The 11,975-nt window shown below is 52.6% G+C and overlaps 1 protein-coding gene across 1 annotated transcript; it reads right to left on the bottom strand.

Moving 5' to 3' along the window:
- Nucleotides 1–6,452: 6,452 nt before the first annotated feature.
- SSR2 (signal sequence receptor subunit 2) lies at nucleotides 6,453–10,819 on the bottom strand. Its single transcript, XM_086478395.1, has 6 exons — nucleotides 10,780–10,819; nucleotides 9,557–9,711; nucleotides 8,921–9,019; nucleotides 7,798–7,906; nucleotides 7,551–7,628; nucleotides 6,453–7,244 (listed from the first exon to the last, which is right to left on the bottom strand). The coding sequence occupies exons 2-6, from the start codon at nucleotides 9,709–9,711 to the stop codon at nucleotides 7,134–7,136; spliced, it is 552 nt and encodes a 183-aa protein (XP_086334521.1). The 5' UTR covers nucleotides 10,780–10,819; the 3' UTR covers nucleotides 6,453–7,133.
- Nucleotides 10,820–11,975: the final 1,156 nt, after the last annotated feature.

Raw genomic sequence — 11,975 nt, 5'->3', positions numbered from 1 at the left:
ATATTCGGTGCCGGCCGCACAAGACCGGATTGACTTCCCTGTTTTCGCAACAGTGGTTGGAGTTTGTGTGTTTTGTTTTCTGAGCTCTTGGTGCTGGCTGGTGTTAACTGGCCAAACTCTCCAAACTGGGAGAAGAGGGACCACCAGCTGTTGGCCTGTGCACCTTTGGAGCTTGGTAGGTGAGCTGGTCTGAGCGAGCTCTACCCGGCACTGAGAAGAAGCATTGAAACGGGAATAAATACAAAAAAAGAGAGTGATTTAGTGACAATATAAACCTGCATCTCTTTAAGCACCCTGCCCCTTCTTGTTTGTAAGCCTATTTAAAGATACGCCTGTGAGCGGAGAGGGGGAAAACATCTTCCTTTTCTTCTTCCAGGCCTTCCTGACGTTATGACGTGGTCACTGTTGAGCCTGTTTGTGAGAAGAGTGCCCCTTGATCCCCAAAAGCTTTGGTGTCTGCTCAATCCTCACAAGCCAGAAAGCGAAGCAGTGTTGTGATGGCTGAGGAGCGTGGTAGGTAGAAAAGTAGAAATTCATAGAGGAGAGGATTGTATGCATAGATATAAATTTTTAGAAAGAAGAACAATTTAATTATTCTGTTGAAAAATCTCTGGGGGGTGTGATAGCCTATTATTCAGGCTGTGTCGGATGGGAAGCCACCTATATGTTCTATATTATTTTCACTGGTGGTATCTTTTCATGAGTTTTGAAGCCAGTATGAGCTTGTAGATGCTGAATTAAGGATTATTTCATCTCTCGTTGTCGTGACAGGCCATTGTTGGCATGATAGACAGGATTGACGTTATCTCCTGAACTCGAGAACTCTGTGGACGATTCTCCCCTGGAGCTGGCTCTGAGAGCTCTGGACATGGAAGGTGTTACTTGTGAGAGAGAAGCTCTCCTGCCGTAATTCCAGAGGTGTAACTCTTCCTCCTGAGAAAGAAAAGCTTCTTATTGTTGTCATATTTAAGGGGAAAGGAGGTTTGGTTTTACTATGTCAGCTAGCAAGAATCTGTGAGTTTTGGTCTCTGTGTGACGTCTCCTTTCTGTAGATCATTATCAGATTCCTGCAATTTGTCAAATGCCCTTTTTTGCAGAATTAGAACTTCCCCTTGAACGTTACGAGCTTGAACTTTGTGACCAAATTGTTGCGCCTGGTGGGTCTGACCTTGTTCCAGTGGCCTGGAGGCGCAGACAGCCACCGGGAGAGCGGTGCAGCTGGGACAGAGCAGGCTTTGGTCGTGAGAGCGTCCTAAGTAGCGTTCCAGCTAGGCCTTCTGTCCCGATACGTGGCCATTCTCTTTCCCAAGTATGACCAACCTGATTGGTAGTAAAAGAGGCTGTAAAGGCAAACAGGAAATTTTGGGGTTGAAGTCTGAGTTTCTCTGAATGCTTTAACTTCTCAGAGTAGTTACGTGGCGCTCTGAGGATGTCGGTATTCGCCTTTAATAAAATGAAGGAATTCCTACAGAAGAGCAAAGATGTTCGCGTGTGGGCTGCATCTGGTCTTCCCAATTGCGCTGTCTTACCTTGTAGAAGCTGCGGTTTTAGGTAATGAGAACATGAAAGCTCGACTGTAAAACTCTTGCATTTCTTCTTTTTAATTTTTTGATTTTTTTTTTTTCTTTAAAATAGAATTGCATCCTTTGTGTTGGCTGTGGGCGTCGAAATCCTAAGGCGAAGGCAGGCTGCATCTTTTCGAGCGCGTTGACTTGAAAATTGAAGTTGGCTTTTCTGCGTGTGCCGGGCTGCTCTCTAAACCAGACTAATTAACTAAAGATTAACAACAGAGGATGGGCCCTGGAGCTTGGAAGGCGTGTGTCGTGATTGCCTTCGTGCCACTTCTGTGCTCCTCGCTGAACTATTTTTGTTGGAGTGTTTGGATTCAAGAATTTGTTTTCACATGATACTGGATCCTTTAGGGGAAGAATAACGAGAGCCTTTCTGCTTCAGTCGCTAATTCCCGTCCAGAAAAGGTTCGCAGTGACCGTAAGTACCGGCTGCCCCATGGCTGTCCTCTGCTCTGCACTGAAATGTGCTTATTGGCAGCAGGAAGATGCTCTGTTACAGAAATCAGCGTTACTGGCGCTCTCGTTGCTCTGGGACAAAGTGTAATGGAAACTTCAGGTTTCCGAGCTGATTTAGGAGTGTTTCTGTTCCTAATCTGCAGATTACCTTTGATAATGGAGTTGTGTTTCTTCATGCAAGATGCATTACCACCACGAGTTGCTGTCAGTGGTTCTCGGGAGCAAACCACGTGTTTTATTTCAGGTTTCACTGACTACCCAGGTGGCTACTGGAAGTGAAGTGAGAGTGGGTGCTCAGGGTAGAAGTTTATAGCACAGACAGCACTAAAGTGGATTTATCTGATGTGAAAACGTGTTTAGTTAGCAACAAGCAGCTGCCAAAGGGAGTGCCATGACGAATTGTGTTGCAGATATTTAGCACTAATAAGGATATGAGAGAGAGAGATGGAAATTAACCCTTGCCGTGTTATCTCCGTCTCTCTCTCACGTTTCTCTTCACATTTCATCCTTACCGACCTTCTTAGCGTGTTACAAACCACCCCTACAGAAAGGCACAGTTCTGTGAGCGCTTGTGGAAAGTGCATCGGGCTTTCCTCACAAGGGGACGCAGCTCACTGATCTCTGACAAGCTGCAGAACCTGAGAATAACTCGCCGTCTTTTGAAGGGAGTATTTTGAAGAGCTCTTGCCTTCTCGTAGTGGGTCTCCCCATACAGTTCAGGCCCTGAAAGATGGCATTGCAGGGATAAAAGCTGAACTGGTTTCTGTTCTTCTACAGGTAAGAGGCAAAGCTGGTAGTAATTTTCTTCAGAATGTTTTTTTTCCCCAGTCCCTCAGGTCATATAACAATACTCTGATTCACACCTATGTGAAAGGAACTGCTCTGTGGTTCAAGCTATGCCGCATTTCTCCTGCCAGAGCAAGTTACTCTCAGCAAGGGTTTCGCAGTCCCAGAGGCAGCTCAGACTCCCTCAGAAATGTAAGAAACCAGGCACTTTGATAGAAAGGCTGGGAAAAAAACTGCATTACAGCAGCGGCTCTTGAACTTTCTGCTCTGGCGTCGGAGCAGCGGGAGCCCTTGCCTGAGCTGCGTGCAGCGTGAGGGCTCCTTCCCGAGGCACGTGCAGCTCCACGGCCCGCTCGCTCTTGGCCAAATAGCGTCCTTGCAAATCATTTCCAGACAACGTTTCGGAGCGAAAATGTGCCAGGGACCATTCCCCGTAGCTGAATTAGATGTCGTTTTTGAAGCTGATGAGTTTCAAAGCAGAAGCAAGTTGCTCCATGCCAACTGGCCTCGGCGCCTGGGACCGTAAATGAAATGGGTTCAGGAACTAATATAAATGCAGCCGCAGACTCCTGACTCTAATTTTATACAGAGCAAAATATTTTGGACGCAATCCAGTGACATTTTGATTACCGGCGTGTTATAGCGAGATTTTGATTCCCTCAAAAAAGCAGCAACTGGTTTCAGAGACGTGTGTTTTGAGCTTGTGTCCGAAGCGGTCAGTACAAATCTTCTCTGCGGGGTTTCAGGCCTGCTCAGGCTTGTATGAGGCGTCAAGTTCTCTTCCCCGTCGTTGGCTTAACGGTTAAAAGCACGAGCTTTCTCCTGTCGATGGCAAGCTACGCGGCTTGCCAGATTGCTTCCCTTTTGCCTCTGGTTTGTAGGATGCCTCTGAGCTCGCTCCCCCGCAGCAGTCAGCCATGAGCAGGAGGTGAAGGTTTCACCTTGCCTTGCGTTTCCACACCATCCCGTGGAAGTCTTGTAGCGATATAACCTTCGGGTGAAGCAGGCTGTGGAAAATCAGGAAGGCCTTCTTGGTGCGGGAGCCTCTTCCGGAAGAAAAGTTAGTTAAAAACATCTGGCCGGGAGAGGCTCAAGGAGAATCCTGAGCACGGAACGGGCCAAAACACTCTCATTTTCCTTCTTTAGCCTCATAACAATTCTACTCCCACACTGCTCTCTGTTTAGCTCCCACCAGCAAACCCCATTTCTTGTTGATACATTCACGTAATCTTTTCCTCTCTCCCGAGATACCCACGCTCCTACCCTCAAGTGTTCTTTCCTCCCCCGTGCTTTTCCTCTATCTGCTTCTCATGCCTTTTGGTCGTCTTGTTCTGCGGTCACGTGCCAGGATTCCCGGGTCATTAGCTGTTCGCTTGGCTGTGCATCGTTAACGGTCCCTGGATTGCTGAACTGTGTTGTGTTGGTGTTAGAGGCAACAGAAATGCGCTTTTATCTGTTCTTTCACAAGCTTTGGTCTAGTTACCTGGGGTAAATGGCCTCCCTGTGTCTTGGCTGGAAAAAATGGGAGTTTATTTGGTTTTACTGGAGTTGTAAAATAAGTCTACGTGGTTTTCATTTTACTTCTAACAGTCCGTTGTGAGATGTAACAGAACTTGGAGATCCTCAGCTGAAAAAATTCCAGGAGCGCTGCTGCTGGGTTTGGTTGGGGTTTTGTGGGTTTTTAATACTATTGCTCCGTAGTACAGCTTGCTTTGCTACAGGAGATAATCCTGTGGTGAACTGTGTGGGCCGAGCCCGGTGAAGCTTTTCTTACATCAGATCAATGTGGTTGCCCACCAACAATCAGCGTCGTTCATCTGAGCAACGGCTTTTGGGTAGAATACCTCCTTTCTGTAAATTTCCCTTCTCTGTAACAGAGACACAAATGGGTGTTTTCTTCAGTTACTCTGTCTTTACCTCTTTGCTTTCATGATAGGTCATCCCACCGCAGCCTGGATTTTTAAGCCTGGGAATAGATGAAATCTCTGGTTGGGATTCCTGGGACCAGTTAGAGCCTACCTGTGCGTGGCTGACGCGCAGGAGTGGGAGGTGGATCTCACTGAGGCAGTCTTAGGGAAGCTCTGTGGGATGCAGCAGGGCCCCCACAACACAAAAACCTGGCAAAGCCGCCGGGATGCGGTAGAAAATGGCAGGGCCCTGGCAGTGCACAGGCGAAGCGTGGGCCCCGCTTCCCTCTAGTTTCCCTGGCACCTTCCTCGGGCTTCTCCAGGGCCCGGCCGCCCTCCAGCATTTCCTTGGGCCTTCACCAAGCTTTGCCAATGCCCAGGCAGTTCCCTGCTGCACCCGGGAGCGCCCTGGGGGCCTTCAGCTGGTGAAACCGAGGGTGCAACCAGCAGCAGCGAAGGTGGAGATGAGGAATCCTGGCTCGGAAACGTTGTGGTGATAAAGGCAGTGTTCACTCCAGCGTGGCCCCCAGTTCTCAGCTGTCAGTACCACGCTGTTGAGTTGGGGTCCAACACCGGGCTGGGCCAAGTCACGCAGGAGCGCAGCTGTCCTGGTTTGGGCTAAATCAGAACTAATTCTGCTTTAGTGCTTTTAACTTTTCAGTTCAGTCTCCTCTAACTAACAGCATTTTCTGAAACAGCAGCCTGTTTTTCCAGACAGTGACTGCTCCCAGCAGTGATAAGGCCTGATGTTTATAGCTCGTACCAAGGAATGGGATGCAGAGAGGCCCTGGCTTAGACTTGTTCTTATGGCGACCAAGGTCACTGCTAAATCTTGTACTGCGTGTTGGGGTGCCAGGAGTGAAAAGGGTCACACCTACGGGGAGGAGTGAACCGGACAGGTGACCCAAACCTGACCAACAGAGTGTTCCACCCCACAGACATCATGGTCAGTGTAAAGCTGAGAGATCACGAGGGTCTCGCGCCTTCGCTCCCCTTCGCTCTTCTTCGATGGCCGACATCTGAGGAGGACTGATCCATGCATCCCTGAATCCAGGGCCTGAGTCCAGCTCCTGCATCCCGTCCCTGTCTGCTGCCCAGTCCAGCCTGGGACTGCCCCAGTGCCAGCCCTGCGGTGTGGTGGTGACGTACTGTCATCAGGGTGGGGGGAGTTGGGTTCGGTATTGGGTTTGTATATATTTGTACATACTGTATATATTTCATTTTTTCCTTATTATTATCTTTTCTTTTATTGTTATTATTTCATTAAAGCTGTTTTAGTTTTCTTTTCCAAACCGTAAAGTCTCTCTCCCTTGTTCTCTCTCTCCTTTTCCTTTTGGGAGGGGAGAGGGGTTCATAGAGAGCGTCTGTCATTCGTTAGTGGCCGGCCCAGCCTGAAAACCATGACAACAGCCTGTGACCAGCCCCTGCCTCCCTGCCCAAAGCTCAGGGCAGAGCTCAACCCCCTCTCACCCCCTGCAGGTCCCCATTGCACCGCCACCTTCCCCCAGGACAAGCACAGCTCGATGCCCAGCACGCAGCCGCATTTATGGACAGCTGCGAAGGGAAATCTCACGCTGAGGGCTTGGAGCTGTCAGGGAAGTTGAGGCAAGGTACCAAGCCTTCTGCCCCCTTCTTTCCCTCTTCCCTGTATTCGAGGGTGATTTGTTTTACGGACTGCGCACCCCGAAGCCGGGTGCCCTCAGGACTTGCTGCTAAAAGAAAGGCAGGCTGCTTCCATGGCGTTCATTTTATTACAAAACCCTCCCTACCTTGACACACCTCAACCCTTAACAGAGCAACCAGAAAGACCAGAAACACGGCAACGAACTGCTCAGCGCAGCACACCAGGGCTCCTGAGAGAACAAGCATCCAACGGGGACCTCCCGTGCCCCACCGAGCAACGCCGCAGCTCTATCGAGCCTCTCAAGGAGGTCACTAGGCAGAGCTCCTTCCCACGGATGTCTCAGCAGGACAGGCAGCGCCTGGAGGAGCGAGGCCCTGCGGCTTCGTATGTTTGAGAAGAGCACAGCAGGCAACGAGCCGCGTGGCTGGCTGCAGCCTGGAAGGCGGCACGGACGTCAGAAACGCGGTAGAGCTGCACCCGCCCCAACCGGCATCCGCGGCAGAGAGGTGCTGTGGCTGCGCCGAGCGAGGGGTCTCTGCTCCCAAGATGCAGACAAGGGGGTTTGGGATTTTCAGTTGGTTTCTTCTTGGTTGCCTGATTCTTTTTTAAAACGTAGAAGACCCATCGCTGCGTCAAAGCGTTCGGTTCCCTCTCGCCGACGGGGCTGAAGCGTAGCCCGGGCAGCGCTTCCCAGGGGGACTGTTGGCGATCCCAGCGCGCCTGCTGTGCCGCGTGGGTTAATGTTTGTTCTTTCCTGAGCTCTGGGGTGCTGGCGGCTTTTGACTTTGCTCAGTTCTTTTTGGTCTTGGGGGTGTCGTACTTTCTCTTGCTGGAGTACCACAGCAGCAGCGGGATCCCGATGGAGGGCAGGGTCATCACACCAAAAGCTGCCCAGTCCAGCTGGAAGGAGAAATTGTTGGAAAGAAGTTAAATGAAATCATGTACAGATGAGTCTTCGAGCCATCAGATCTACTCTCAAAGCTTCTGGCTCAAACCCCACAGTGCCAGCTCCTTCACAGAGGCAGCCGGGATGAAAACTCTTTGCTTTTTTCTGTGATAATTCTTCTGGATTAATTGCAATCCCTGCTGGAGTTTTCCAGGTGACTGTAGTGCAAACCAAACCACACAACAAACTGGCAAAATCCACCGGGTTGGGTCGCACCGTTCCTGCAGCACGCTCTCAATTACCAATGGAAAGGTACTTACAAAGTGAGGGGAGAACCTCCTGTCAAACTCCCGCTGAGCCAAGATTCCTCCCTGCCCAGGAGCACTGGTGAAACCAACCTGAAAAAGGTACAGGGGGAGGAAAAGGTATTTGCCACCTTTCCTTCTCGCAGCAGAGCCTGGGCAGCACAAGAGCACGGGGACGTGCATCATCCCCGATGCTCAAAGAGCACAGTCAGGTGGATCTGCTGTCCGATGTGGGCAAGGGTTCTACAAAGGGGCAACTCACCACAACCTGTCCACCCTCCTGTGCCAGGTATGTGATGGTAGCAGAGGTGAAGTTGAAGTAACCAGCTTTGAGAGGCCGCAGAACCACGGTGTGGGACACGTTACTCGCTCTGAGAGCCCTAAGTTAAGGATAATGGTTGGGTTTCATCAAGAGAAGTGAGGCCGTAGGTAAAGAGCCTCAAACCTGGTGGAAAAGTCAGTCCTGCTGATGGAGCTGCGTAGCGTAGGGGACAGGGACCTGGGGGTCCTGGTGGGCAGCAGGATGCCCATGAGCCAGCATTGTGCCCTGGTGGCCAAGAAGGCCAGTGGCATCCTGGGGTGGATTAGAAGCGGGGTGGTCAGTAGGTCGAGAGGTTCTCCTCCCCCTGTGCTCTGCCCTGGTGAGACCCCATCTGGAATAGTGTGTCCAGGTCTGGGCCCCTCCGTTCAAGAAAGACAGGGAACTGCTGGGAAGAGCCCAGCACAGAGCCACAAAGGTGATGGAGGGGGTGGAACATCTCCCTCATGATGAAAGGCTGAGGGAGCTGGGTCTCTTGAGCTTGGAGGAGGCTGAGGGGTGACCTCCTTAATGGTTATAAATATGTAAAGGACGAGGGTCAGGAGGATGGAGCTGGGCTCTGCTCGGTGATGGCCAGTGACAGGACAAGGGGCAACGGGTGCCAGCTGGAGCACAGGAGGTTCCACATGAACATAAGGAAAAACTTTTTCCCTGTGAGGGTGGCAGAGCCCTGGCACAGGCTGCCCAGAGAGGTGGTGGGGTCTCCTTCTCTGGAGACATTCAAAACCCGCCTGGGCGCGTTCCTGTGTGACCTGCTCTGGGTGGCCCTGCTCTGGCAGGGGGGTTGGACTAGATGGTCTCCAGAGGTCCCTTCCAACCCCTGACATTCTGGGAGTCCTCTGTGGTTACAGACCCCCAGTCCCATCCAAGGCTGAACCAGCTCCTCCTTCCCGAGCAGCTGAATTGCACAGGGACCTGGCCCTGTTTGCCGGGAACTTTTTTTGACACAGCACCATCACGCAGAACTGAGGTTTGCGTTCAAACCCCTGCCCAGGCACGGTGGAAATTCGGTGACGGGAGAGCGGGTACGGAGCGTTGGGAGAAATTTCACAACACGAAAAGATACGGAGCGATCCTGTCCCACTTGACGTTGAGCATCCCAGAGACAATGCCGAAATCTTCGGGGGGGAAAGAATCATCCGAGAGCTCCACGTCTAAAGCAGCACTAAAGGCGACAGAGAAAGGGATGAGAAGAGAATCTTTAGACTTGGCATTGTGCTCACGGGGGGCTGCACCAGCGAGGGATGACAGTTCCAACGGGACGATTCGGCAGCTGGAAGAACTGATTTTTGAATTATAAAAGGTCACCAATGGAAGACGGGGAGGAGAGTCAAGGTGTGTTACAGGGAGACCGCGGAAAGACAAAGGCAAAGCTGAGAGAAACAGCAAAAAGAAAAAAAGACGGGAAAGCAGGGCTGAAAAATTGCTCACAAAGCCAAGAAGGGGAGGCTGCGTGCGCGGGGAGCAGAGCATCACCAGACACAACGCTACACCACGCTGGACCAACAGCTAGAGCAGCCACGAGGGGAAAGCAGGGACGATGGAACGGGAAGAAAAAGGGTCAAACCTTCACGTGCCGCCGCTAAGCTCAGAATTAGGGGGACCAAAGGTAACAGCACATCAACGGAGGCTAGAAAGGGCCTCATACCCTGCAGCCGCACGCGCGTAACGCTCGCGAAGAAGCAGCCTGGACGAGGCTTACCTGGAGCCAACGTTGTAGATGTTGTACTGCAAAGTCAAGTCCTTGCCCTCCACTGCATATCTGTTTAGTAGAGATTTGGAGGCCAGGAGCCTGGCGCCTTCCTCACCATGGGCCACGTGGAACAGGGCGAACACGGCGAGAATCAGGAGCTTCATCTAGAAATGGAACGTCACTGATAATTTAATTGCAAAAAAGAACACAGGACAACTAAACCAAGGCAATCTGGGCCTTCGCGTGTAGCGAGACGTGAAAGCTGTGGACTTCACAGCAATATTGATAAAGGTTTATCACAAGCTGGCAGAAAATTACCCTGGTTCCACCCAAGTCTGCAACTGCACCTCAAATACCGGTACACTTCCCTGCAAGGATGCAAGTGGCCCAGCAGCGTCCCAGATCAGCAGGAACAGAAGAAGAGACAACAGTTTTCTCCCTTTTCAAAGCCCCCCCCCCCCCCCCCCCGGCAAGTTTCACTCCCTGTTATTGCATCTCATAATTGCCAAAGGTCTCAGATCACAAAGCCTCTTCTAGCAACTTTCAGAGCAAAAGCTTTGGCCATTAACAGTTTCACGAGGTTTTAGCAATTAACAGTGAATTGCCGTTGCGAAGGACTGTCTTACGCAACAGAGTTAGTCCTTCTCCCCTCCAATTCTCTGTTCTTCTCAGAAAGTCCCAGCTCATTTCCAACATTCATTACTCTTTCCAATTTCCAGCCGCTGAGGTTCCACCAACTCCCTCCAGCGGCCCTTTTGGTCCCCAGAAGTCCCTGCTTCAGGCCACGTGTCCCCGTTTCCCAGAGCCCAGCACCTCTGGATGCCCTCCCCGAGGGCAAGGAGACCACGCAAACCATTAGAAAACTTATTATTAGTGCTTTTAAATGCAAAAAAAAAAACAAAAAACAAACCAAAACCCACCCTGCTCCCACGTCAGAGCCCCCGCTCCCACTGCCAGAGGACCCTTCCTTCTCCCTGTGGGAGCAGGTTCCCACCCTGGCCTGCTCCCGCCCATCCAGAGCCCCAAAGAGCAGCTCAGAGATGCTGCTCCAAAGCCAAGAACCCCCCCGGTTTCACCGCCTGGTCCATCCCCTCCGAGCCCCACAAACCCATCCCAGGACACCCCCCTGCCCCCTCCCAGAATCCCGGGGACACGCCGCCAAGCTCCTCCGCTCACGGATCCTCCCCGACCCCCCCCCAGTCCCTCCCCACGGAGCCCCCCCGAGCTCTCACCGTCCCTCCCCGCCGAAGGGCGACTCAGCGCAGAGGCGGCGGAAGGGGGAGCGGAGCGGAACGGGCTTCCCCGCCGGTGCCCCGGGGCTCGCTGGGAACTGTAGTCTGAGCCCGCCCGCCAGATTGTAGTCCCAAAATCACCGCTTCTAAACCCCGCGGGGGAGGCCAGAGAGCGCTGCCCTCTCCCCCCCCCCCCCCCCCCCCCCCCGCAGCCCCCGGGGAGAGCCCCCAGCTCGGCAGGGACCGGCGGCAGGACAGGCTTATGCCCTGGAAGGCGCAGCTGAAGGAACGCACCTTGCCAGGACTCAGTTTCCCCTTAGAGAGAAGGGGGCGAGTGGGCTGAAGGGATTTGGGGTTGCCGGAGGCCCCTTGCTGATGTCAGGGCTTTGGGAGAGAAGACGACAAAGCTGCCAAGCAAGGAAGCAAGCCAGGAGGCGGCCGTACCTCCCCACTTCCTTCGGCTCCTGCTCACGTTTCTCCCCGTCTGTTCTCGAGGTCGGTGTGATTCTCCTCATAAATCCTTCTTGAAGAGCTCTGGGAGCGAGCGGCGCCCTCCCTGCTTTGCCTTCAGTTCGTGACAAGCAGATGGAGCAGAAGCCCGATGACCAGCGTGGCTCGGAAGAGCGCTTCCACGAGGAGCAGCAGCACGCCCAAGGCGACGATGGCCAGCAGCTCTGCCCAGCTCCCCAGTGCCGCCAACCGCATAGAGGCCCTGCAGAGCGATGAGGGAGAAGAGGATGAGAGGAGGGAGGAATTAAATTCCTCAAACATCAGGTGGGACGCCTCTCCTAGCACACAGACCCCAAACCCGTACCTTCAGGTACGAGGGACGCTCTGCTTAACTAACCCCACGCCACAGGGGCTCCACTGACAGATTAGGAACCGTCCTGACCTCCCTGTTGCAAAACGAGTGACAAACCAGAAAGCCTGATTTTCAGCACTGGAGGAAGCCGGGCGAGGTCGCCCGTTGCCATGTTTCTCAGGGAGTTGCCTGCAGACTGAGCTTTATCCGAGCTGCAGACGAGCGAAGGCAGCACAGAGCTTAAATCAACGTGCGCTGAGGCAGCATAACCGTCGGCTGGGCTTCTCTCTCTCGCCCCTCAACACGCTTTGCCAGGATGGACTGGGAACCCCTCACACAAATCCCGGGAAAATATCTGGTTTTGGCCTAAGAAGCTTAGGGCTTTTGCCAAAGA

This window comes from Leptosomus discolor, chromosome 26, assembly GCF_034619465.1.
Source record: "Leptosomus discolor isolate bLepDis1 chromosome 26, bLepDis1.hap2, whole genome shotgun sequence".
NCBI classification, from domain to species: domain Eukaryota; kingdom Metazoa; phylum Chordata; class Aves; order Leptosomiformes; family Leptosomidae; genus Leptosomus; species Leptosomus discolor.
This window is presented reverse-complemented; position numbering and strand designations above follow the sequence as displayed.